The 24,677-nt window shown below is 49.9% G+C and overlaps 1 protein-coding gene across 4 annotated transcripts in view; it reads right to left on the minus strand.

The window, feature by feature from the left end:
* Window positions 1-598: 598 nt before the first annotated feature.
* KSR1 (kinase suppressor of ras 1) overlaps window positions 599-24,677 on the minus strand; it is a gene marked incomplete at its 5' end in the record, with an annotated part of 144,391 nt that continues 120,312 nt past the window's right edge. For 2 of the 4 annotated variants that reach the window (XM_081028633.1, XM_081028636.1), the window contains 10 exons: window positions 599-3,829; window positions 5,787-5,867; window positions 8,598-8,731; window positions 13,887-14,022; window positions 15,110-15,241; window positions 15,939-16,072; window positions 18,788-18,884; window positions 21,950-22,326; window positions 23,116-23,164; window positions 23,969-24,023. In XM_081028633.1, coding sequence (XP_080884759.1) covers window positions 3,751-3,829; window positions 5,787-5,867; window positions 8,598-8,731; window positions 13,887-14,022; window positions 15,110-15,241; window positions 15,939-16,072; window positions 18,788-18,884; window positions 21,950-22,326; window positions 23,116-23,164; window positions 23,969-24,023 — 1,274 coding nt within the window. In that variant the 3' untranslated portion in view covers window positions 599-3,750. The remainder of the gene's footprint in view (window positions 3,830-5,786; window positions 5,868-8,597; window positions 8,732-13,886; window positions 14,023-15,109; window positions 15,242-15,938; window positions 16,073-18,787; window positions 18,885-21,949; window positions 22,327-23,115; window positions 23,165-23,968; window positions 24,024-24,677) is intronic. The other 2 variants (XM_081028635.1, XM_081028634.1) reach the window with 1 other exon arrangement.

Raw genomic sequence — 24,677 nt, forward strand, 5'->3', positions numbered from 1 at the left:
AGTTCCCCAACGTCTGATGAGAGGGAGGTTCTCGAGTCCGAGTCTTGGACCAGACACCTACCAGCAGTGTCATTTTAGGTGAACACGTGAACCTTTCCTCATGTCTGTTTCCTCAGCTGAGACATCTCAACAATTCCTACCGCATGGTGGTGTTGTGAGGATTAGATGGTGAGATGATACATAGAAAGCACCTCCCTAGCTCACAGTAGGGGGGTCCCACAAATCTGGTTACCCTGACTTTCAAAGCACCTCTCCCTAGGTAACTGGCAAGGAGAGGCTCCTAGAAATAAGATTTGGATAAATGACCACCCCAAGGTTTCCTTCCACAAGGCAAAGGTACCTCCAACTGAGGAGACACTGACAGGTCTGGGTTTGCTCACCAGCTGTGACAGCTGGGGGCTGGAGGACCTTCCTCTGCGCACCGTGAGCCTTTGCTTCTGTTCCTTCTCTACTGTTCCATCGGTTTAGAAATATCTGGTCCATGCATAACTTCTTTCTTTGGAAGGTGTTCCCACAAGGGGTCCATTCCTCTTCTCCCATGCCGTCCATCTGAGCAGTTACCCACACTCATCTGGACTGACCCAAGCAGACACAGCCCTGGACACCTTGGTACAACTTTATTCAAACTCCAGACACCCAGGCTTGGCCTGGCACAAAGGGTGTGTTCTTGCCAGTGGCAAAAAGTGATACAGCACATTCATTAATACTAACCATTTTAATTTAAATTAACAGCATTTCTGGAAGACAAATGCAGTTGGTAGAAAATATAAAAACTTTTACTGTACAAAGTTTACATCACATTCAAAAAAGCAAGTGTGTGCCGTGTGGCCACAGGGGACGCTGGGTTTGCACACACTGATGAAATCCTGGCTAATGTTATAGAATCGCATAAGCTCCCTATTCGGCTTCACATTTATGTCTCCACCCAGACCCCAAATCTTGGTCTGAGCCTGAGACCACCACAGGCTTCCAGGGCACGGCACTGCCCTCTGTGATCACACGGAGAAATGCCATGAGAAGGCAGAGGGATTCCAGAGCCATGCACACATCTGTGATTTGGTGACATGGAGAGAGAGGTGAACCCTGCTACACATTGCTCATGACTAACTGGGGATTCAAACCTAGGATTCAAACCTCAAGTTGGCTGGAGACCCAATGGCTGCGACGCTGGTGGCTAAAGGCAGCAGGGACACCAGCCCCAGGGACGTGGGAGGTGAGGTTGGGAACTGGAGGTTCCTGAAGGGCCAAAGCGTGGGCTCCACTATCAGACCACAGTGGGGTCCTCTGCAGCCCCCAGAGCTCTTGCCAAGGAGACCCTCTCAGCTTCTCCATCCCCTTCACAGTTGGCCATGAGGGCTGAATTCACAGTATCTGCCGTCCTTCATGTGTTTCCAAGGCAGACGGGAGAACACATGAAGGGCAAGCATGTCTTCCTAACCTCCTTCACAGTCACTTAAACAGGGAGAAGGGGACCACGTTGGGGATTTTCCTCAGGAGTTTCTTAATGACAGGCAGTGCAGAGGCTCAGGACAGGAGCAGACGGCTGCCCAGGGCCTCGCAGAGGAAGGGGATATCCCAGTCCCTCAGCTCCACCCTTGGGGTTCCTGGTCGATTCCAGTTCCTTAAGGGCGGGGATTGCGACTGCTCCCATCGTGGGTTTCCCCAGCACTTGCCCAAGACAACAGTAGGTGTGCAATGAAAGCTTCTCAAACTGACCCAGAGTGTGACGCTTATGAGAAAAACAAAACGCAGGGGTCAGGACTGGGGGGTGATGAGCCCGACTTCTCTGCAGCTGTCCAAACCCTGGACTCACCAGCATGGCCATAGGTTTAGAGGGGAGAGGCTGAGAGGCCCAACATGCACAAACTGTGACCTCTGGGAGGGCGAAAACCTGTGGGGAGGAGCTGAATTAGCTAAAGGAGGCAGTGACACACCATGTGGCTTTGGGCGGCGGTGATCACATAGAGGGCTAACGGGGAGCCCAAGGCATGATGGGGAGGAAGACCATATGGAGCTGAACCCAACTGGTTTCCAGCTCCTGTCTTCCTCCCACACCCTGACTGGGAAGGGGGAAGGTGCTCGTGTCTGTCTGGAGTGCTGACGGGCAGCGGGAGGCCAGGTCCCTTGCACTGCCTCACAGCTATGCTCTCCAAGCAGGGCTCAGCCAAGGGGGGCCTGGCTGGGAGACGGGAAGGCAGCCCACAGCTTCTAGGCAGAGCGGGCCATTTCATATGATGGTTTTGGCCAGACTCCGGGGACGGCTCTGAAGACTGGGAGCTCTGCTAGGTGGGTCTAAATGAAAGGGAGAGGAGGACAACATGCTGCCCCATCCTGGATCAGAGCACGGACACAGGTCCTGGGTCTGAATCCAACCACATTGTCGCTGTTGTCACCCTTGGTCATTTGTGGTTTTGGAGCCTAATGACGTAACCGACCACTGAAGGGTTTCTTCGCCATGTGGCACTTTTCTCTTTAGGCAACAGCTTCCAATGAAGACAGGCTCTCACATCATGGACTTTTCCCAAACCAAGTCCCTCCTTCTGGTTCATATGGACACAAGTGACAAGCTTGACTTGGTGTTTGGGAAGGCTCTGAAGATTGGGGGGCTCGCTAGGTGGCTCTAAATGAAAGAAGGGAGCATCCCTCCCATCTTAGGTCGGAACATGGCCAGTGGAGGAACCAGGAGTGTGCTGAGCGGTTTCAACGGGACGAGGGGAGTGGAATAGGTGGGCGGCTCTGGAACCTTGGGATGACTGACCGTGGGTTTCGAAGGGGTCAGATCACGCAGTGGCTGGGAGGGTGGGGTCAGGGACCCACTGCTGCTACTCCCTCCCACCACCTGCCTTGTTCTCACGGATCAAACCTTTATTGTGTACACAGCTGCTGGGTTGGGCCTTAGCTCTGGGGTCCAATGTCAGTCAGGGACTGAGATGTGTCTAAAAAGCCAAGGTCCTGCATCCCATCTCCTTGGTGCTTCCCTGGGGGCTTCATGAAAGAAACATCTCTACAGACAGCGGAAACCCTGGCTGGGAACCACTGGATCAGCTCAGATGTTATTTGGATTTTACCTGTCTCCACATTTCCAGCTGGTATGGGATGGATTACAGGGGTCAGAGGTGAACCCAAACTCTCTGGGAACTGCAGACCTTCATAATCCATCTCAGTTCCTAGCCAGGGTTTCCTCTGCAAAAGGAAGAAGGGACAGTGTCCTTTTGATAGGACGAGGGGATAGCCCTACAGAGGGAGATTCCCCACCGATAGGGTTTAGGGTCAAAGCAGAGGCCAGGCCAAACCTTATGGTCCCTGTCCTACCACAAGGAGAGCCACAGTCGTGATGCTTTTCTTCCTTCTGGCCCAGAGGGGGCTCACTGCCTCCAGGGGCCTCCAGAGGCAATGGCCACTTCCGCCATCCTGGCCAATGGTGCCAGAGCGCCTCAGCAAAGCCCGTTTTTATTATTACCTACTGTAAAACATCGCATTCACTCCGCAGAAACATATGTGTAAACATTTGCTGCCTGTCACGACAGGTCTGGTGATGTCATCTTAAGAAACGGCAGGTGCGGCTCCATCTCCGGGACCCGAGTGTTTTTTTGTGGGCAAACAGTCTGAATCGAGGACACACGCTCCTGGTTTGCAGCACTTAGGAGGGCGGCCGACGTGTTGATGAGTGTTGCTTTGTGTTGCGGTGGTTGTTTGGATGTTTTAGAAACACATTTAAGAAAGAAATCAGCAGAAAAACTGCACAGCTGGCTACATCTTTGGATTACTGGACTCCAGGACGCCCAAGCCAAACCTTTCAAACCGGGGTACAACTTTGCTGCTGTTAATGCTGCAAAGAGGAACAAAAATAAGGGTTATAGCCCCGGGGCTTTTCATCAGAATTAGGGTAACATTAGCTAAGGACTGGGCCGGTTCCAAAAGCTCAGCAGAGGACCCAGCCCACCAAGAAGTGAGAATGATTACACAGCCAACAGCCTTGGCAGCGCTGCTCCTGGTCATATCTGACCAGGAGGGAGGTAGGCGGTGGCCGTGGCCTGTAAGCCTCGGCCACACCCTCCTCCTGGAGGGCAGCAGCTTGTTCATCTCAGAACCCCCAGCACCCAACATGGCTAGTAACTGCTGTGGGCTCGTGGGAACTGCTTTCTCCTTTGCAACCCAGGAAAGCTCTCGCTCCAAGTAGAATTGGGAGAAGAGAAATCTAACCCCCAGTACTGACACTGACAGCATGTGCTCCTTTTAGAAATGGTCCTCAGACGCTGGGATGCATCAGGGCCATCTGGGAAGCAGATTGAAATGTGAGTTCTCAGGGCCTGCCTCCAGAGACCCGGATTCAGGTCTTGGGAGGCCCAGGAATCTGTACCTGGTAACCAGTGCAGTAACTCTGTGCCCTCCCTGTCAGCCACACTCTTGACAAATGCTGACTCAGGGTCTGGTACTTTCTGTCTGCACTGAGCTGATGTAAAGAGAGTAACGTTGTGGGGGGAGGGGACAGGAGCCTTTTCATTAGTGAAATTGTTTGGAGACAGGCCCCCCACCTTTGCTTTAGGACGATATTCCTGAGCGTGCCAGAGGACACAGCCCTTCCAAGCTGGTGTCTTTCACAGCAACAGGACTTTTGGTGTTCACTGCCACCAGCCCTCCAGAGGGGCCTGGCCCTGGGCAGCTCTGAAATCATCCCACTCCTTGTTGGAAAAGATCCCTGCAGGTTAACAGCCAAGCAAAACTCCCCTGTACTTTGGACCCAGCCATTGGGAGGCCAGTGTGCCAGCTGGCAGGGTCGGGGCAGGAAACAGATCTCACTGAGCTATTAGTAGGGAGACAGGACCAGCCAAACAAAAACGATATCACCCCGCAGAGGAAGAGCTGGAGAGAACGAAGTTGCATCCATGGAGGCAGTTCTGGGGGGGGGGATTTGTTAGGGGGCCCTCTGTGGAGATCAGTTACTCAGGCACACACAGGCCATGGAGAGGAAGGGGGTCAGTTTTAAAAACAAACAAAGCAATAGAAGAAGTCTCAGGAGGGAAGACTGGAGCTGCACAGATGGCGTCCCCTGGGTTAGTGCCCGTATCTCAGTTTGCATTTTGAGCAGAGGTCGCGTTGCCGAGTGACGATTAGGAAGAAAGCCCCGGGCGCATGCGAGGCAGCCAGGCCTACAACCTACGGGAGGAAAGAGAAGAGGGAAGAGCAGTGTAAGAACTGAGCACCACAGAGGTGGGGGGAGTGGCCTAGGCCTGGCCAGGTCAGGGGGAAGGGGACCCTCTCTCGCTGCAGAGAAAGGGACTCCCCCGTTCCATTCCAGGCTTGGCAGCAGAGCAAGCCTGGAAGGGAGCCTGGCACAAAGAACCTTCCCCGAACTCCCTCGGGGCCCAGTCCTGTCATGGGATTTTATACAGAGGTTGGCCATCGTGTCTACTACCCCTCAGCCTTTGACTCTCAAAACTGACTTCTAGGAGTTCACTATTCTTGCTCACTGCATTCCCTTCTTTAAGTTCTGGCCAGAGGGCACTGTGGGGACTTGGACAATGATCTCAGGTCTCTCCCACCCGGGGACAAGCCATCGTCTGCCATGGTGTGTGGACAAAGACCCTGCCACATGCTGTGGGTCTTCTCTTAGCCCACAAGAAAAATACAAGCCTGCAGGGCTCTTGCTGGTGACCATTTCGGTGGCAAAAGCATCACTTTGGTTTATGAGGAAGAAAACCACGCAAAGATGGGGCAGGAAGCAGGGTGTGCAGAGAGGGTCATTGCAAACAGGCAGAGGATGAGGGAAATAACAGAAAACACACTATTCCTCCAGAACTGGACAGGAGCTCTTAAAGTCAGCATGACCGTATCGTCCTTTCCCGTAGTAGCGGCTCCGCCAGCGACTGGGAGTGCCCCGTGACCATTTCGCCAGGTGTGAGAGGAGCGCAGTCCAGCAGGTGATGGAGCCGGGCACCCCGTGTGGATGGGTGGAGGAGCCGCAGGAATCAGGAAGGCGGGGAGAGGGGGAGATGACAGAACAGGCCAGCGCATCAGCCACCCCCCGAAAATAAAAAAGCGCCAAGACCGATGGAAAAGAAAAGAGAAAATGAGAATTAGAGGCTGAGTGTGTAGAAGCGAAAAAAATCATGAACAGAAAGCTCTGACACAGACTCATTCAGCTATGCTGGCATTCTTTCTTTTAAGGGGCTAAACCTGATCGTGTTGAGCCAGAAACAACCCCCATTTGTAACTCTGTTTCCCACCTGTGAATGAGAAGGTGGGTGTCTACGGTCTTTAGGGAATCTGGGACGATCTCCTGAATGCCCACACCTGCCTAGTGCAGGCTTCTCTTTTGCAGACGAGAAAAACCAGGGCACAGATTGTTACGAGTTGCCCGAGGTCTGACAAGCAAGATCCTTGAACTTCTCGCAAGTCCAGGAGAACCCAGCCTCCTGGTCTCTGCTGGGACAGCTCCCGTTCAAAATCTAGCGCCAATAACCCCTCGTCTGCAGACCCTTCCTCAGGCTTCCTAGGTGGGCAGAGAGGACCCTGTCTGTGTCCCCAGAGGCTGTGCTTTTTCATGGCACTTTCATGTTATGTTCATTCCCTCTTTGACTCACCCATCAAATGTTTACTGAGCAACTGTTATGTTCCTGGGACGGTGCGAGGAGGTGGGAATTATACAGAGGTGACAAGACAGAGTCCCGCTGCACAGACTTACAGTGTATGTCTGCTTGTCTTTGTTCCCAATTAGACTGTAAATTCCTTGCTGGCCTTGGCCTTCTGTCTCCCCAGATGTGTAGCAGGTACTTAGCAACGGTTGGGTAAGACTCACACCTCTAATGCCAACATTCTGTTACTCCCTATTTGTATTGGACTCTGACCCATCTTAAGAACAAAATATCGAATCTAATATCGCATTATAAAATAAAGTATTCCCGAACCACTAATTGCCATTCCTCCAGGCCAACCCTACAACTAGCCTAATCAACAAAATTTACCATATTTCTTCAGTTTCTCCTACTTGTGTCCTCTGGTCAGACAACCCATTGTGGGCCTCCCCTCACCTGCAGCTTGAAGCTGGTTTGGTTTGTTTTTAAGACGGCAGCTGGCAAACTGTGGGTAAGCCAAATCCGACCACAAAAAGGTTTTGGCTATTTTAGAGTTGTTTAGAAAAACAGAGCATGTGACAGAGACCATACGACCCATGAGTCTAAAATATTTGCTGGCCTTTTCTAGAATAAGAGGAGTGCTGCTGCCCCCACACACCTTGGCAGCAGGTGTGAGATCTGGGTGCAGCTCTGGGGCCTCAGTGATGCGAGAGCAGGTGCCTCACACACATGCCTGGTAACTGGGGTCTTGGGGACCAGCTCAGATGTGGGCGCACATAGGCTCTTACCCCGACTCCATCAAGAGCAGCTCCACTTTATCTGTTTATACAATGGGGCTGTATGAGAGTTCCCTTTCAGAAAGTGCTCTTTGCCTTAAAAAAAGTGTAAAACCATTTATCTTGTCCAGAGTCCAGCCACAAAAATGGCCCACCATCTGTTTCTGTACCATTCACCAACTAAGAACGGTTTCTACCTTTTGAAATGGTTGCGGGGCGGGAGGGGGGAAGAAAACAATCAAAAGAAGTATATTTCATGATATGTAAGAATGACATGAAATGCACATTTCAGTGTCCAGACTGAAGCACAGCCAGCCTGCTCCCACTCCAGGCAGCAGAGCTGAGCTGTTAGGACAGACAGTGCATGTGATGGCGTCATCGCTCCACCCTGCTGCTGGGGGCACTACAATCCCAGTGACAGGAGCTGTAACTTGAATTTCTCTCCTAGCTCGCAAAACCTAAAATATTTGCCATGTGGCCCTTTACAAGTTTACATACCCCCAATCTTACTCAACCCCCACTTTTTAAAGCTCTGGAAACCGAGGCCTGCCACTGAGAAGGACTTCCCGATTCTCACAAAGTGTTCGTGACAAGGCAGAAACCCATTTGTGAGTGTTCTGGCAGAGAGGGCCAGAGGGACAAAGGAAAAAGAGAAGAAGACAGTACTTAGAAGAGACGACAGTGGTTGCCACTGCCCAGTGGAGACCACCCCGGCACTAAAGGGCGCAAAGGACTGTGTGATTAAACAGAAGCAGGGACGGGCTGCTAGCATCAAAGGGCCACATAAACCCAGGCCATGTCGTCCCCATCACAGGTGGCTGATTTGGGGACTAGAAAGCTCTGTTTTGAGTCTGCAACATTTTAAGCAACAGCCACTCTGCTGATTTTGATGCTGTTCCATACCCACGTTGCTCTGATTTCAAACTGGCCCCGTCTGGCCCTGTCGTGGGTAGAGTCTTCTTGTCTGGGCCTGGCCCGGGCCAAATAAAACCACTGTTCTGATAATAGTGACATGGAGGTTTTTACAAAGGAGAACTAGAGATGCTCATTTGTCAAAAAGTCTCTCGAATAAATGTGGTGGATGAGATCCTGGTATCATTTAGGTGAGGGGATGAGACACCTCTGGCTAATCTGCTTGGAGTCTTCCCCCAAGTCTTGGGCACACCGGGCAGACAGTGCCCTCTGAGACTCTGGGTGAGGCTGCAAAAACCTGGTGCCAGGCCTGGTTTACCGAGGGGGCACTTACTCAGCAGACTTCCAGAAGTGCCCAGGGTGGGACAGCCTCCGATTCAGCTTGGGCAGCTTCTCCAGCATTTCCATCAGCAGGGTGAAGCTGGGCCTCTCCTGTAGGTCGAAAGCCCAGCAGGCAGACAGGATCTCCTGCAAGCAGAGCTGGCATTAGTGCATGTGAGAGCTGGCTGGCAGGGAGGAGGGCACAGCTGGGGCTCTATGCACAGGGTCCCTCCAACGCTCTCAGGTACCCTCCAGCTGCCGTCACCTGAACATCCTGCCAACATTGGGGTGACTGACCATTTCTCAAAACAACGGAAGCACCCAGTTTAAAATGAAGCACATCAGCTATCTCCCCTCCTTCCTTCTCAGACCTCCCTGAAATAACAGTAACATAGTTGAATAACCGGTAATAGGAAAGACATCAGAAATGGAGTCACTGATTTTTAGGGTGGAAAGTGGGAGGCAGCGCGTTGACAGGTGACATGTAAGATGCACAGAATGTGTGCAGGGTGGGGCTGCAACGGAGGTGGGAGCCTCCGCATTACGAGAATGGAGGCCGGGAGTGACAGGAACTAAATACAGGGCAGCAGCAGAGAGTAGGCAGAATGGTGGTCCCCGGAATAGAGCCCTTCTCACTTTGGCATTTTGCTGCCTACTCTCCACATCCACGGGTGTATACAGCATACCCCGTCAGCCTTCTGATTCAGGAGAACTACCTGTAAGAAAATAGACCTGCACATAGGATCTGGCAGAGTGCTCACGCGACGGAGCAGGAAGTGCACATCCACTTAAGATTCAGCAACTCAAACTTGTCTTTTTAAATATGACTGGAGCCCATCGGGTTGTCTGCCAGGTTAAGAAAACAAGAGACCGAAGATAAATAGACCAAAATACTGACTGGAAGAAACGGTGTGCAGGTGTGTGTGAAGAAGCTACTCTATCCATAAAACGAGACCAGGGTGCAATAAAAAAGACATCAACAAAGTACGGAAGTGCTTGTAATTAATAACGTTAACTTCTGAAACAAAACAGTAGTAGGTAGAAGAACTAGAAAATACAATCAGGGAAGTTCCCCAGATTGTGGACCCCATTTTAAGTAGGAATGGAAAATATGAAAGAAGTTAAAAGACACGAAAACTCACTAAGAATGACCAAGTTCTGTCTAATGGAAGTTTCCATAAGAGAAAACCAAGAAACCATAGGGCAGGGAACTATGCAAGGTCATAATAAAAAAAATGTCCCAGACATTTTTGAGGGAAACAGGAATCTTCAGCTGCCAAGGCACAAGAAAGGGACCTCGTTGAAAGAAGAAAAACAAACAACAGGTGATCAAAGCAGGTTTGAACAGCGCAGGTCAGTTGTATGTGGAATTTTTCCCAGTTGACCACAATTCAACTGACCTACAAAGTTCAAAACCACATTGCTCAAAGGGCAACTCCGTGGTTAGGAATCTGTGTATGCAGAGGACTGACTGTAATTATATGAGGATTTCTGACTGCACAGGTGCTTGGCACCCCTAACCCCCAAGGTGTTCAAGGGTCAAAGGTACTAAACATTTTCTCAGACATATTTTTATGAAATTTCACTGAAACAAACATAAAGAGAAGATCCTAGATGTTTCCAGAGAGAATAAAACCGGGCATCTACAAAAGGTCGAGAATTAGGCCAAGAGAACAGCTTTCTCAACAAGGCACTGGACACTTATTAGACAGCAGAGCAAAATCTTTATGTTCTGAGGGAAAACTGTTGTGAACTTAGAATCCTATTTCTGGTGTGAGGACAAAATAAGGACCTTTTTAGGAATGCAAGGATTCCAAGATTATCTCCTATGAATCCACTGAGAGGTAGTTTCTTTATGTTTCACTCTCATTTTGCTGGAGCGCAAATAAAGAAACAGGAAGACACAAGATACATAAAATTGTGTACCTGACCCAGGAATGAATGCAAAGTAACAGGATGACAGGTCTGCAGCAGGCCTACAATTCTACTGATTCAAGCTATGAGAAATCTCTGCAAAAAATGGAATAGATTCCATTCAATAGGCAGAATGTAGAAAGGGTTGCAAGACCTTAGGCATATAACAGTGTTATTTCTTCTCTCAATATGAAAAAAAAGGCAATTAGAAACTAAAGGGAAAAAAAATCTAAAATTATGCAAGAAAGCCAAGATCCAACAAATTTGTGGTGAGCCTTTGTGTAATTGATGGAATGGAGAAGATGGACCCATAAAGAAGAAAATGTGATCCTGCTTAACTCCATAATTAGCAGCAGCTAATGGCAATTCCAGTCTATTATAATAGTGCACACACTGTTTCTTGTTTTCTCACTTTTAGCCTCAGTCTTCAGACACAGCCTGGCATATTTAATTATGGCAACACAAAATCAATCTATACCATAAAAGAGTAAAGGCAAAGGTGACGGAAGTTGAGGGAGCGAAGAGCTAAGAGCATAAGAAGTTGGTCTTCTGGAGAGTGACCTGGGGTAAAGGACTGATGCTTTTCATGAGCACCCTTCTGGCCTTTTGATGTCTTCCCATCCACGCTACCTCACTGTGGCTGCATCTGTACATAAAGCAGTGCCTGGGGATGAACTTACAGCAATGGGGCTGGAGGGACAGAGAAAGATGTCCCTCAGAAGGAACTCCCTGCTTTTGACTATGATTCAAAATAATTGTTTTACTGCCATTTACCAACACCCACCCATCCGCCAACAGCAATGTGTTAAAAAAAGAGAAAAGACCTGACAGGAAAGACAACTCCGTGAGCCAGAAGCTGGCTGCTGGAACATACATTGCTAAAACATAAATGTTTGCTTTGTCCTCACTTCCTCATGCCTGTCCCTAATTTATTATTAAAAGGCTTCAAAGGACTCAAAACCCTGTATTATAAGAAGTCCTTCTAATCAGATCAGAACTCTGGCTGTGCACTGGAACTGCCTGAGGAGCTTTATTTCCAAAAAAAAAAAAAAGAAGAAAAAAAAAGAAAAAATTAACCATGAAACCATGACCTTAGCCCCGACCCTGGCTGATGAAATTGTTTTCTCTGGCGGAGGCCATATTTTTAAAAAGCTCCTGGATGATTCTGACTCGTGACCACCACTGAGCCCTGACTGCCTTGCCGCTCGGATGGCCCTGTGCTCTGCTCCAAGCCTTCAGCTCCTTGAAGACAGCACTCCATGTTCTGTACGCCAAGACTAAGTGTTCAGAAATGGAACTGAGTTTGTTGCCAGGAGGGCGATTTACTAAGATTACTTTTTCTTTCAGATAAAACAGAGGTACACACATACTCTGGTTTATACAAAGAAGTCCTTAATAACTTTATTGTAAAAGGTAAAATTGGAAATAACCTAAATGTCCAGCAATAGAGGACTCGTTACATTATGGTACATACAGCCATAGGTCAGAAGGCTAGATGGCCGTTAAAACAAGGACCTGTCAGTGATTTGAGATAATGAGCATATATATAATAAAATGCCATGTGGGGGAAAAAAAAAGAAAAAATATCACAATTTGAAAAATCAGCTGGGCCGGCCCGGTGGCTCAGGCGGTTGGAGCTCCATGCTCCTAACTCTGAAGGCTGCCGGTTCTATTCCCACATGGGCCAGTGGGCTCTCAACCACAAGGTTGCCAGTTCAATTCCTTGAGTCCCGCAAGGGATGGTGGGCTCTGCCCCCTGCAACTAAAATTGAACACGGCACCTTGAGCTGAGCTGCCACTGAGCTCCCAGATGGCTCAGTTGGTTGGAGCTCGTCCTCTCAACCACAAGGTTGCCGGTTCGACTCCCACAAGGGATGGTGGCTGTGCCCCCTGCAACTAGCAACGGCAACTGGACCTGGAGCTGAGCTGCGCCCTCCACAACTAAGACTGAAAGGACAACAACTTGAAGCTGAACGGCACCCTCCACAACTAAGACTGAAAGGACAACAACTTGACTTGGAAAAAAGGCCTGGAAGTACACACTGTTCCCCAATAAAGTCCTGTTCCCCTTCCCCAATAAAAATTAAAAAATCAGCTATGTGTTATGATTCTGCTTTTGTTAAAGACATGTATTTTAAAAATATTCAAAAAAAAAAAGACTAGATGGCAGAGGCTACTTCAGCTGCTCCCTGAGTTGTCCAAAGAAGCAGGAGCCCAAACCCTACACGCTGAGCCCATCGCAACCCTCCTAAGGAGCCCAAGGCCATGGTGCAGGTGGTTCTGGACCATGAAGCCAACAAGCACGAGCTCAAGAGCACTGGGGAGGCGCCCATCACTCCCCCTCCTTGCCTAACACCCCAGATGAAGTGGTATGGGTTGGCCAAAGAAGAGCGTGGTGTCGGTGCTACACGCTAGCATTTCAGTGTCATTCTTGGAGGAGCACACCTGTACAAATAGTCTGAACTTCAACCAGATGACCTGTACTACTGCGGAATAAAATACACCCACCAGATCAATGGCATAAATGAGCCTTCCGAAAATGCCCTAGCTGCTGGCTACCAGTCCAAGGAGGAAAATATTAAGATCTCTTAAGATGTGAGAGGAAGATAAGGTTGAATTCATTGCTTTTCCTGTCCCGAGTTTGCAGGTGGTGACCCGGCCAAACTGTTCACCACGTCAACACGAAACTCACAGTCTTTAGCTCTTAACCTGGACAAGGGCCAGGTGTCTCCTCCAGACACCTCCCGGGTTATGCTGCTTGATACCTGCTGTCGTTACTTATTAACATCCAGGCTGGCACCTACTTGCTCTAGTCCTACCTGACTCATGGTTATCACTGACTGCATTGAAAACACTGACCCCGGAGTTCCTTTATGTGTTCCGGTAGCAGGGTAGGGAAACTTGCAAACTGTAATGCAGAGAAACCATTCAAGGTAGACAGAAACCTGAGGTCAGCAACTGTATTATGACTCGGTATTTTGAAAACAAATTCACTGTGGCAACTTCCATTTGATCTTGAACAGCAGAGGAAACCATTATGGAGAAAGATAACCTCACCATTTGTATTTTGTGCAGCGATTACTTTTTTATTATCGTTTTTCATGCAACATACAGGGCTTTACTATCTTTTCATCTCATGATGCAAGTAAAACCATTATCTTTATGTACTTCATCTTTTTCTTTTTCTTTCTATTTTCTTTTTAAGAAAAAGTTTAACCGTGAGGTAATAAGGGGCATAGGCCTTTTAGGCAGTAGCAGAGAGGCTGCCTGGCACACATCTGCCTCTAGGTCCCACTTCTCAGATCAGTGAACGAAGGGCTGCCATGTCAGATGCCCGGGCCCCGCCCTCTACACCTTCTTCCCTCTCCAGGAACAGCTGGCTACTCACAGTGACTTCCTTCCCCAGGCTGACGGAAGCCAGGACTCGCTTCATTCCTTCCCCGCTTCCAATCTGCCAGATCAAGGCCTCTGCAGCTTGGTTTTTAAAGGGCCAGTCTCTTGCTTGCAGCTCATACCACACAGTCCTGTGGAGACCATCCACACAGCGTGAGCTCCTGGATGGCTCAGCCCGGCTAGCACCCAGGGACCCCTGTTGCTACAACGCCAGAAACCCAGCCAGAGGATCCAGAATCCTTCTCCAGCCTTCCTCACCCGCCCGGCTTCAGGGAATGCCGTGACGATGTCCTGCAGGCTCCTCGAGGATCTGTGGCCCTGCGCTCCCCTTGTGGTGGAAAGTCTGAACAGAGATCCTGGTACAACTGTGAACCTCAGTGGGGCTGATGGCTACATCCAGGGATGTTGGAAGGGTAACAAAAATGCCGGGCCCAGTACCTAGCACACCTAGGTGCTCAGGAAATGACAGTTACAGGTCAGGGGAGGAAGAGACCACTGTTGACCGAACGACACCCTGAGAGATTACAGGGTGAGGGCCTTACTCCACTTCTCCAAGTCCCCTCCTTGCCTTTCTCGGCTTATCCAGAGGCGGACCTTCTCTGTTAGACCTGCAATGTCCAGTGCGGGACCACTCGCCATGTGGGGCTCCTGAGCAACTGACATGTGGAGAGTGGAACCGAGGTGTGCTGTAGGTGTAAGACACACACCAGATTTTGAAAACTTTGTAGGGTAAAATATCTCCTTAACTTCTTATTTTGATTACATGTTGAAATGATAACATTTTGGATAGACTGAGTTAAATGAAACAGATTATTGAAACTGATTTCACCTGTTCTTCATTTTAATGTGGCTAAGAGAAAACCACATATTGGGCTCACACAATATTTCTCTATTTCTATTTTTCTCTTGGTCAGCTTCATGGGGCACTAGAGGCTAGCTAGCAGGACGTCCCAGTTCTCTCAGAGGGACAGTTCTTAGTTCTGGCAAGTGGTCTCATGAGGCAATAGGTGAGACTGACACCAGAAATTACCTAACCTTGTCCTCATGAAACAACCCTACTGGGGAGGTGCCATTATTCTCCCATTTTACAGATGGAGGAGAGGGAAGGTCAAGGATGTGATCACTCACCCAACAAGCTAGGACTCAAAACACACCTCCCCCTGCCCTCTATGTCTAGCAGGGCCCTCTCTGTGGCCTCAGAGCCCCAGGCCTCCTCACCCAAATGCATAGACGTCAGCAGCTTTTGAGAACGGCAGGTGATCCTCATCCTTCCCGGGGGTCATCTCGCGCACGATCTCAGGGGCCAGGTAGCACAGCCAGTCGTGTGACAGCTTCAGCTGGTTCTCACGCCTGGAGACCAAAAAGGTCAAGGGCAAGGAGAGCAGGTCAAGGACAAAGCCGGTAGCAAAGAGGCCTGTCTGGCACACATCTGCTCCAGGGCTAGCCTACTCCCCACACAAGGCCCCCAGCAGCAGCAAAGGCACCGGCGCGATTAGGCAATGTTTACAGAAGAGTGACAACCAGGTTTTCCTAGGAAAGCAGGCCAAGAAGGGGTACTGGCAGGGAGCTGCATTTGCAGGTGCCTGATTCTCTACTCTGGGAGAGTGGAATACATCTCCATGCAGAAAATCAGATGTGCCTGTGTATGTCACAGTAGCCCTGCTGCTACTCTCCTCCCTGGGGCTCTCGCAGATGCTCGGCGGGGAGCCTTTCTCTGCACCCCCACCTCTTTAAGACTTGGGGAAATAAAATCTGACACTCTTCTTCATATTGGAGACTTGAACCCTGGTCCTCTGCCCGACGGGGTAAATATGAGTGAGGGGGCCCAGCCCCCAAGGGGTCAGCCTAAGAATCAAGTATATGAGGGACTTAAACATCACCTGACTCTGATTCTGGACCAGGACCACAAGGACAGGCCCAAAGCACACCTGGCCTTTCCTACAGGGAAGGCTGCTCCTCAGCAAGTGTCCAGACCTCAGCTGGACTCAGGCCCACCCAGCTCCACCCACTTCCTCCCTGTTCCGTCCAGACACCACGGCCAGCTTACCGTCCCTCGCGGACCACGCCTGAGATCCCAAACAGCCCGAAGTCCGTGATGACCACTTTGCCATTGTCGTAGAAGACATTCTTGGATTTGAGATCTTTGTGCACGATGCCCTTGGCGTGTAGATACCCCATGCCCTAGAAGATGGTGAGCCTCGTATCAGTTAGCGGGAGGGAGGACGAGTGACGGTGACTTCGCGTCTGCCTGGGCCAGGCCCTGAGCTGGATGCCTTACCCAAAGCCCCTCATTTACTCTTTGCCATCTGATGCCGTGTAATTATCTTCGCTTTACAGATGAAGACACCAAGTTCAGAGAGAGGAAGTCACCGGCTCCAGGCCACACAGCAGTTAAACAGCATGGCTGAGACCTGGTGTCAGGCCTGTCTGTGCTCTTTTCATGCCACTGTGCTTTCCAACGTCCACCTTATACTTGGATAAGGTGTGAGGTGTGGAGAGGGTGATAGGCAGGAAGCTGGAAGGTCAGGAAGTATAGAAAGCAGGATGATACTATCCACGTTAAGTCACAGACAAGTTGAGTGATCTGGGGTCTCTGTGGGGCTTTGACCAGCTGGCCTGTATCCTCAGGCAGGGCAGGAACAGAGAGAAATTCACACAGAGGGAGTTCCCAAGTTCAGGAGGTCCCAATATCTGTGCTGTGACAGGAGTCCTCAACTAAGACTGAAACCTGCGGTCCGAGTTCTAGCTTAGCTTAGATACTAATTTGCTGTGTGGCCCTGGACCTTTGGCTTCTCTAAGCCTGTTTCCTCATCTGTCAAGCAAAAGGGGGAGAGGTCAGTGATTTCTAACCAGCACTCTCTGTGGACTGAACACTGGGATGGGATGCGGGTGACCTGACACAGGCATGACCTCATCCAAGGTCAAAGCTGACCTTGGATCCAAGGTCAAACCAGACTCCTGTGTATCCTGATGCCCTTGGGGATAGGGGCAAGATGTCACAACTAAAATGCCAGTTCCTGATAGCTTAGGAAGAGCACATGTAAATCTACTTCCCAATCTCTGCCTCGAGGGAACGTCACACCTAAGAAATCTCCCTGGCTTTAAAGTTATTTGGGGTAAGGAGTAGAAAGGTAAATAAGCCACCATTAGGAAGTAGAAAGAATGAGCGTGAGGCAGAACCAGACAGAACTCAGCCAAGGCCAGAGCTCAGTCCAAGTGGGTCTGGAGAGTGGCAGAGAAGAATTTACACCAGACAGATGTTCTTCTGCAAGAGACGGGAGGACGTGGGGTCCCCTGTGGCCACTTCCCTCAGGCCTCCTGAGAGCTGTCATCCTGCCATGGAAGCAGGGAGTTCCAGGAAAGTGTGATTTGCTCCTTCCCAAAACGCTGTCCTGAATGCAAGACAATCCTTCTTAAACTATCCGCCCATTCCCCAAACCAAGCCAAGTGCACATGCCTTCCTCAGTGGACAAAGAGAGCCAAAGACCCCACCTTGTATTGAACAGGGACCAGCTGTGTGACAGGACAAGTCACTGTACCTCTGTGGGCCTTGTTTATAAAACAGGTGCCACTGCCGCAAGAGACCAGCTTAGGGCGACAGGATGCAACACCGGGGTCTAGAATACAAACTCTCCTCCCTTCTCGTAACTTCACAGTGTTTCCAGAGTGCCCCTCAAACTGAAAACCCTCTAACCAAAGGTCAGTCCCCTCTTACCCTATTCTGAACCTCAAGACATCAGAAATGAGTACAAAAGGAAGTGGCTTAAAATTTCCCAGCACAAGGGAGAAGGGGTAGTTTTTCAGCACGATAAAAAACAAAAAAGCCAGCAGAGGTGGCTTCTGGCTCCACAGCTCCAAAACCTTTGAGTAACTTTTCTCTTCTGCACTGGAATCTTTCAGATGGCTCAGTGTTCTGACAATAAGGACAGCAAACCATCTGGGGGAGGAGGGCAGAGTGGGGAGCAGGGCCTAGCAAGTTTGGGGACAACATGAAGTAGATATGACATTCTGCAGCTCTCTCCAACTTCTCTGAAATGAGACAGACTCAATTGAAAGTATAAATTTGATATTTTGGTTTGGGGGATTCAAAAGTTTAATTCATTAGCTCAGCCACATGAAAAAGTCGCATGGAAATCCTGGTTTGTCCATAAAAGTCACGGTGATTTTTATCTTTTCCTTTCAAAAGACATCCACACAAAATGGACAGAAGGCAGGAGAGAGGGAGAAAAAAGGAAAGATGGCAGAGCGAAGGAAGAAGAAGACAAAGGAGAAAGACAGGAAAGGGGCACAAACATGGGGAGAGCTGCTAAGAGAAGCTTTTCAACAAAAACAAGAAAAGAGGAACGTTACCCGACAGCATTCTAGATTTTAGCTGGGCCTGTTGCTAAATAAAGCAACAAATAAGCATTTCTTTCATTTTTATTTAACTACTCTGAAAAGGAAGAAGGAAAGACAAAAGGCTGTCTGCGTTGAGCCTGAGGGTCTGTCATGAAACTTGAACCCCTTCCCATCACAGACCAGCGCGGCTCCTTCCGTGGACTATGCTGTTAGCCTTGGATCACTCCAACGAGGGAAATTATGTTGGTACCCCCACGTGACAGGGGCGGAAGCCAAGGCTCAAAGAGGCTGACTGGCCTGCCCAAAGTGTGCGACTACACAGCTGGTATGGCCAGGATTCAAACTCGGGCCATCTGTCTCTAAAGCCTGGTGTTTCTCCCTGACCAATTCAATTCTATCACTGCTGACCAAGTGTCCAGCTTGCGGCTCCAATTTGACAACATGTGGACGGAGGGAAGGAGATGGGGTCCCACTCTTAAGGCACCTGAGCTAAGGGGAGAGACAAAGCAGCCACCACCACCCTGGCACAAGCAGACAGAGCAGGGGGCGCCCCTTTACCTTGATGATCTCCTGAGCAATCTGCCTGGTCTTGTTGATGTCCAGAGATGTCTTGGGGTCCCTCACAAATGAATGTAACGTCCGCCCCTTGCAGAAGCTGTCGAGAGTGGCGGGGTCAGGCAGAGGTCTGGGGCCAGAGCAGCCTGACCCCGGCCCTTGTGGAGCCCAGGAGGAGCCATGGGGAGAGCTGTGCCCGCTGGCCTCTGGAGGGCTCTCTCCAAACCCCGGACTGTGGGTGTCAGAATCCTTGTTCTTAACCAAGCCTGATGCCCATTCCTTCTGGGGCCTGGCCTGAATGTACAAAAACATAGTCGCATGTACTCCGTTCCTGAGTCCCAGAGCCTGCCCACCCTAGAACCCAATTCACTTAGGTTCCTGGTGACCCAAAGCAGCCCACCCTTGGTGGGTTCAAGGTAGGAACACGCCCACTCAAATTCAGACGGGGGGAACTGAGCCTTTTAGGGCTATGAACGGGCAACACTGGGGCTCTGGGGCTCCTGGTAAGTTCCTGATCACAGGGATTTTATTACAATCGAGTGTGTGAGGAGTAGAAGGGGCTGTCAGAAGCGTCAGAGTGATTCTCGGATAAGGGGCTCGTGTTTTGGTGTCTCCATCTACATCGACCCCTAAAACCTGGGGTGAGGAAGGACCCAGAGAGAATGTGTGGTTCCTTCTCCTGTTCTAGGGAGAAGGTGACTTAAGCCACATGAGGAAAGAGCTAGGTTTTAGGGAAAGTTTCCAAGGAGATAAGATTCTGGGAGGCTCAGAGACTTTGGGAATAGGGCAAGGGGTCTGGAATACTGGAGAATGGTTCCTTATCTGTATTCTAGTACCTTCAGCGTATTCTAACAGATGTTCCACTTTTTTTGTTAATGAATGTTTTGCTATGTTATTATATGTATTCCCTTTAAGCAGACTCGGATCTTTTATGGAACTGGGTGGGCGAGAGACGGAAGGATGGATGCAGGCATGCATGGACAGCGCTGCGGGGAGTGGGATTTAGGGATTGCGAAGCTGGTCTAATTGCACTAAGGCTCCCTAAAGCATCATGCTTGGGGGCCTGGAATTTTGTCCCCTTGGAGAGATGGCCTGGCCATCTCACACTGCTCAGGAGTTGTGGTGCGTGGTTCCTTACGCCTCTGGATAAACAAGCAAAATGGAAATTTTTACTTAGTAAATATAGTTTGCTTGTGGAAAGTGTTTTTCAAAGCACAGGACCAAGCTACAGGGAATGTCATCAGAATATTAGCAAAGGTTCTCTTGGTTGATGGGATTAAAATGATTTTTCGTTTCTTCCTAAAACCTCCATGTATATTATGAAATTTCTTCTCTAACCTCCCGTGGTTTTTCTCTTGATTTAAGAAGTAAACACCCAACAACAACTTTTTCAATGCCATGGGCAAAAATGTTTCTGTTTCATATCCCTTGGCGCTGGGGGGAAGGGACACTCATACACTGATGGTGGGAGAGGAAACTGGTGAATACTTTCCGGACTAGAGACAGACAGTGTACATCAAAACATTACACACACATCCTCTGACCCAGCGCAGCACACATACTCACAGGTCACCGAGATATAGAAATGAGGTTGTTCATTATGATCAAGTGTCCAGTGAGAGAGGATGGGTTACATTAAGGAATGACCAGTGATCAGCTCGAGAGAGAACCCAGAACCTGGTTGTGAGACTCTCTTCCCAATTCCACTCCATTTTCAAGTGACATCATGTCGGTAGCTTGAAATTAACTGAGGTGAGAGTATGTAAACAGTGCCACCAATCAGAGCTTCCCTCCACACCACCAAGAGCTGGTTGTTAAACATTTACCAGCACGCCGCTGGGTTCAACCATGTCATGGGAATACTGTGCAGGTGTTAAAAAGAATATGAGAGACCTGCACACCAGTGAAGAAAGCAAGGTGTGAATCAGTATGATCTTTGCTGTGTATTTTTACAAAGGAATCGATAAACAGTCTCAAAACGTGAATATACAAGGTCGGACAATTAAGTTCGTGAACTTGTTGCAATGCTATTGCTCGCCTTTTTCGGTATCAGAGGGATTATTCACTATGAATTTGTGCCAACTGGACAAACAGTTAACCAAGTTTACTATTTGGAAGTGCTGAAAAGGCTGCGTGAAAAAGTTAGACGCCCTGAACTTTTCGCCAATGATTCATGGCTCTTGCATCACGACAATGCACCAGCTCACACGGCACTGTCTGCGAGGGAGTTTTCAGCCAGTAAACAAAGAACTGTATTGGAACATCCTCCCTCCACACCTGATCTGGCCCCCAATGACTTCCTTCTTTACCCAAAGATAAAGGAAATATTGAAAGGAAGACATTTTGATGACATTCAGGACATCAAGGGTAATATAATGACAGTTCTGATGGCCATTCCAGAAAAAGAATTCCACAATTGCTTTGAAGGGTGGACTAGGTGCTGGCGTCAGTGCATAGCTTCCCAAGGAGAGTACTTCGAAGGTGACTATAGTGATATTCAGAAATGAGGTATGTAGCACTTTTTCTAGGATGAGTTCATAAACTTGATTGTCTGATCTCGTATGCAAACTTCATTATTTTAATGGAAGGCATGGTAAGGAACTGTTTACAGTATCCACATGTAGGGAGAGGCACCCAGTTGGCGTGGGAGCAGACTGCTTTTTACTTTGTACCTTTCTGGGACATTTGAAATTTTCTCTCCTTAGGTATCACTTTATTTATTATTTATTTATTGTTAACATCAATGGGGTTTTATGATAGGGGAATTTATACCCCATTTTTGGTTTCCTTCCTTATACCTGTCTACACTAAAACTTCCATGCCTTCCGAAAAAGGTGACAGGGATTAAAAAATACAAATTGCCAGCTCCAAAAAAAACACCAGTCATGGAATAAACTGTGTAGCACAGAGACTAGAGTCAATACTGTAACAACTAGGTACGGTGTCAGATGGGTACTAGACTTACCACGATCACTTCGTAAGGCGTACAAATATACACTATGTTGTATACCTGAAACTAACATAATCATGTATGTCAACTATAATCGCAGAACAAATTTAAAAACAAAAACTTCCACGCCCTCCAGGGCATCCACGTAAATAAGGGGACTCCCGGGGAAGGGCAGGCTGAGGCGGCCACCCCAGCAGGGCCAGGGGCTGGGTTACCTGGTGATGATGGCCAGGTGGGGGGGGTTCATGCAGGCCCCCATGAACAGCACCACGTTCTCATGCCGTGTCTGCCGATAGTTCATCACCTCTTTCTTGAAGAGCTTCAGGTGGTCCTGGTTGTGGCCGTCCATCTCCAGCAGGCGGATGGCCACCTCCCCGTGCCAGCGGCCACGGTGCACCCGGCCCCAGCGGCCCTGCCCGATGGGCTCGCCCAGCTCCACCTGCTCAAAGGGGATGTCCCACTCCTGCAGGTACACACTGGTCTGGCTGGCCTTGCGAGAGATGGGGCCCCGCCAGGGCCGGCGGGAGCTTGGTAAGTCATCTATCTCGTCCTCGTCTTCTGCCTCTGACTTGTCAGCCTCCGGCTCCTCGGCCTGGAAGGACAGGAGCAAGGAATAGAGGGGGGCAGCAGATCTGGGCTCAGCCAGATCCCCAGCCAGGTAAGGGAGGAGGAGAGGCATGGGGTCAGGAGACCAGGGTTCTAGGTGCGGCTCTGTACTGGCTGGCTGGGCCAGCAGGTGGGTCACTTAGTACCATGGGGTCTCCGTGTCCTTATCTCCAAACTATGGCCCTTCGCCCAGGTGGGCTCTGAGGTCCTTCTTCCCCCTAACGCTCCAAGATCTACGTATGAGTGACCCCTAATCACCAGGGAAGAGCGTTAACATCCCCTGGCAGGAATAATTTAATCACATTCATTCTTTCTGGGTGTTCTTTTGTTTAAACAGTTTCTGGCTCTCCCCTAGGCAAGAGTCAGTCTGCGAACACTCTAAGCCACACTGCACTGCAGGGAGCCAGGCTCAGCTTACACCCCTGGTTCAAGGGTCACGGCTATGCTTCTTGGCCCCGGCTACAATCCGAATCACCAGGGGAACTTTGACAACAGATACGTGGCCCCACCGCAGACGGACAGACTGAAGCAGTCTCCTCTGGGCTGGGGGTGGGAACCATGGGAATTAAAGAGCTTATTTTAGCCTCCCAAACAGGAAAGCAAAAGGAAGCTGGCTTCATGGCATTCCTCATCAGTCTTCCCTGCTGTGCACATCTGCCCACATCTGCTGCAGCAGGCACCTGTGACAGCCCTTGCCCGGTGCCCACGTACTGCCCAGCCCCCTCCATGTGCTGAGACGGGGAGAGGGAGAGCAGCAGGGAGAGGAGTAGCTCACCTCCACTTCATGATCCTCCAACACGTCTGCTTTGGGTTGGTCGTCAAGCCTAGGAGTAAAACAGGATTTGTCAAGGAGACCCTGAGCATGGGCTATTCTTCTCTCAGCTGGGCAGGGAATCCCCATGTGAGGTTGAGAAAGGCCAGGCCTGGATCTGTACTTTAACCCACTTAGCTGTGGGTAAGGCAGCGTGGATGTTGTGGAAACAGTCAGGAGGCCGAGGACCAGGCCCTAATTCCCTTTCCCTTCACCTGAGGTTGGTGGGAATGAAGGGTAGGCAGTAACCACCAAGGCCTATCAAATCTGACAACCACTATGGAAGTTCCCAGTACAAGCACAGGACTTGAAATTCGACTTGAGAATCGGTTCTGTTGCGTCCTAGCTGTGTGACTTTATGCACTATTTTAACCTCTCTGAGCTACTTCCCCACCTGTACATTGAGGATGACACGTACTTCATGACCTACTTGGGAATGCGAGACAGGTACTGGGCGTAGCCTGACATGGAGAAATAGCTCCATAAACAGGAGCTCTTTTGAGTAGGTTTCTCTAACTCTGAGTGCCCTTTGCCCCCTCCTCCTGGGTCACAAGACATCTCCAGGTTTACAGTCCCATCCGATGTTCACTGCACTGATAGGAGGCTGATAAAACCCTTCTGGCTGAGTTCACATGCCCAGAGAGTGAATTAGCCCAAGGACTTTGCCATCTGGCTGGCCCAGGTACACGGATGGCAATGTGTGGAGTGGGAGGTCAGAGATTTAAAGGCGCGTGGGGTGGGAGATGGTCAGGGCTGTGGGTCCGGCTCTCGTAAGCCCTCATGGAGGAGACAGGGGACACAGCATAGGACTGCCTACCGTGTATTGTCCGCTGCATCGGGGAATGGGGCTGCCTGTGGAAATGCTGAAATATCTGGAGGAAACAAAAAGCAAATACAAAGCATGAGATTATCTCCCCATTCCCACCAAAAGACACAATGTTTTCATGCAGGGAAGCGGGTTCTCCCTGAGCAGCCCCCTCACAGGGCTATACGTGTGTTCTCCAGGCCATCTCCACTCAGGCCACCTTGTGCTTTTCATAAAATGGAACATGGAAGCAGCCTCCACAGTAGTTGGTTTGTCCCAGGCGGGGACCTTAGGTAGGCGAGGAGGTTGAGACTTCTCAGTTAACACCATTTCCCTGTGGCCAAACTGCCTCATATAAGCAAGTAGCGAAAACAAACTGGGCTACTATTTGCTGCACATGTGGGCTAGGCGCTCCTGCTCTGCTTGGAGGCAGGGGCTGGTGGTGAACCCCTCAAAGTAGTGAGACTCCTTCACTCAGGCCGAAGGCAGGACTCTCAGGTAGCTTGTTAGGGACACCTGGTGCCTGGCACAACTGCTAAGAATTTCTGGTGGGGGCCCCACCCCCTCAGCCTCTGGGTTTGGGGCACTGGTGCAGCAGGTCTCAGGTGAGAGGAAGAAAGCAGTCCATCCATAGGGCAGCTAGGGCTGACCCAAGCCTGGCGCTTTCCCAGTTTTCACTCCGAAAGCAGCACCTTCCTCACCCTAGGGTGGAACTAAGGTG

This window comes from Rhinolophus hipposideros, assembly GCF_964194185.1.
Source record: "Rhinolophus hipposideros genome assembly, chromosome: 20".
In the NCBI taxonomy this organism is placed as follows: Eukaryota; Metazoa; Chordata; class Mammalia; order Chiroptera; family Rhinolophidae; genus Rhinolophus; species Rhinolophus hipposideros.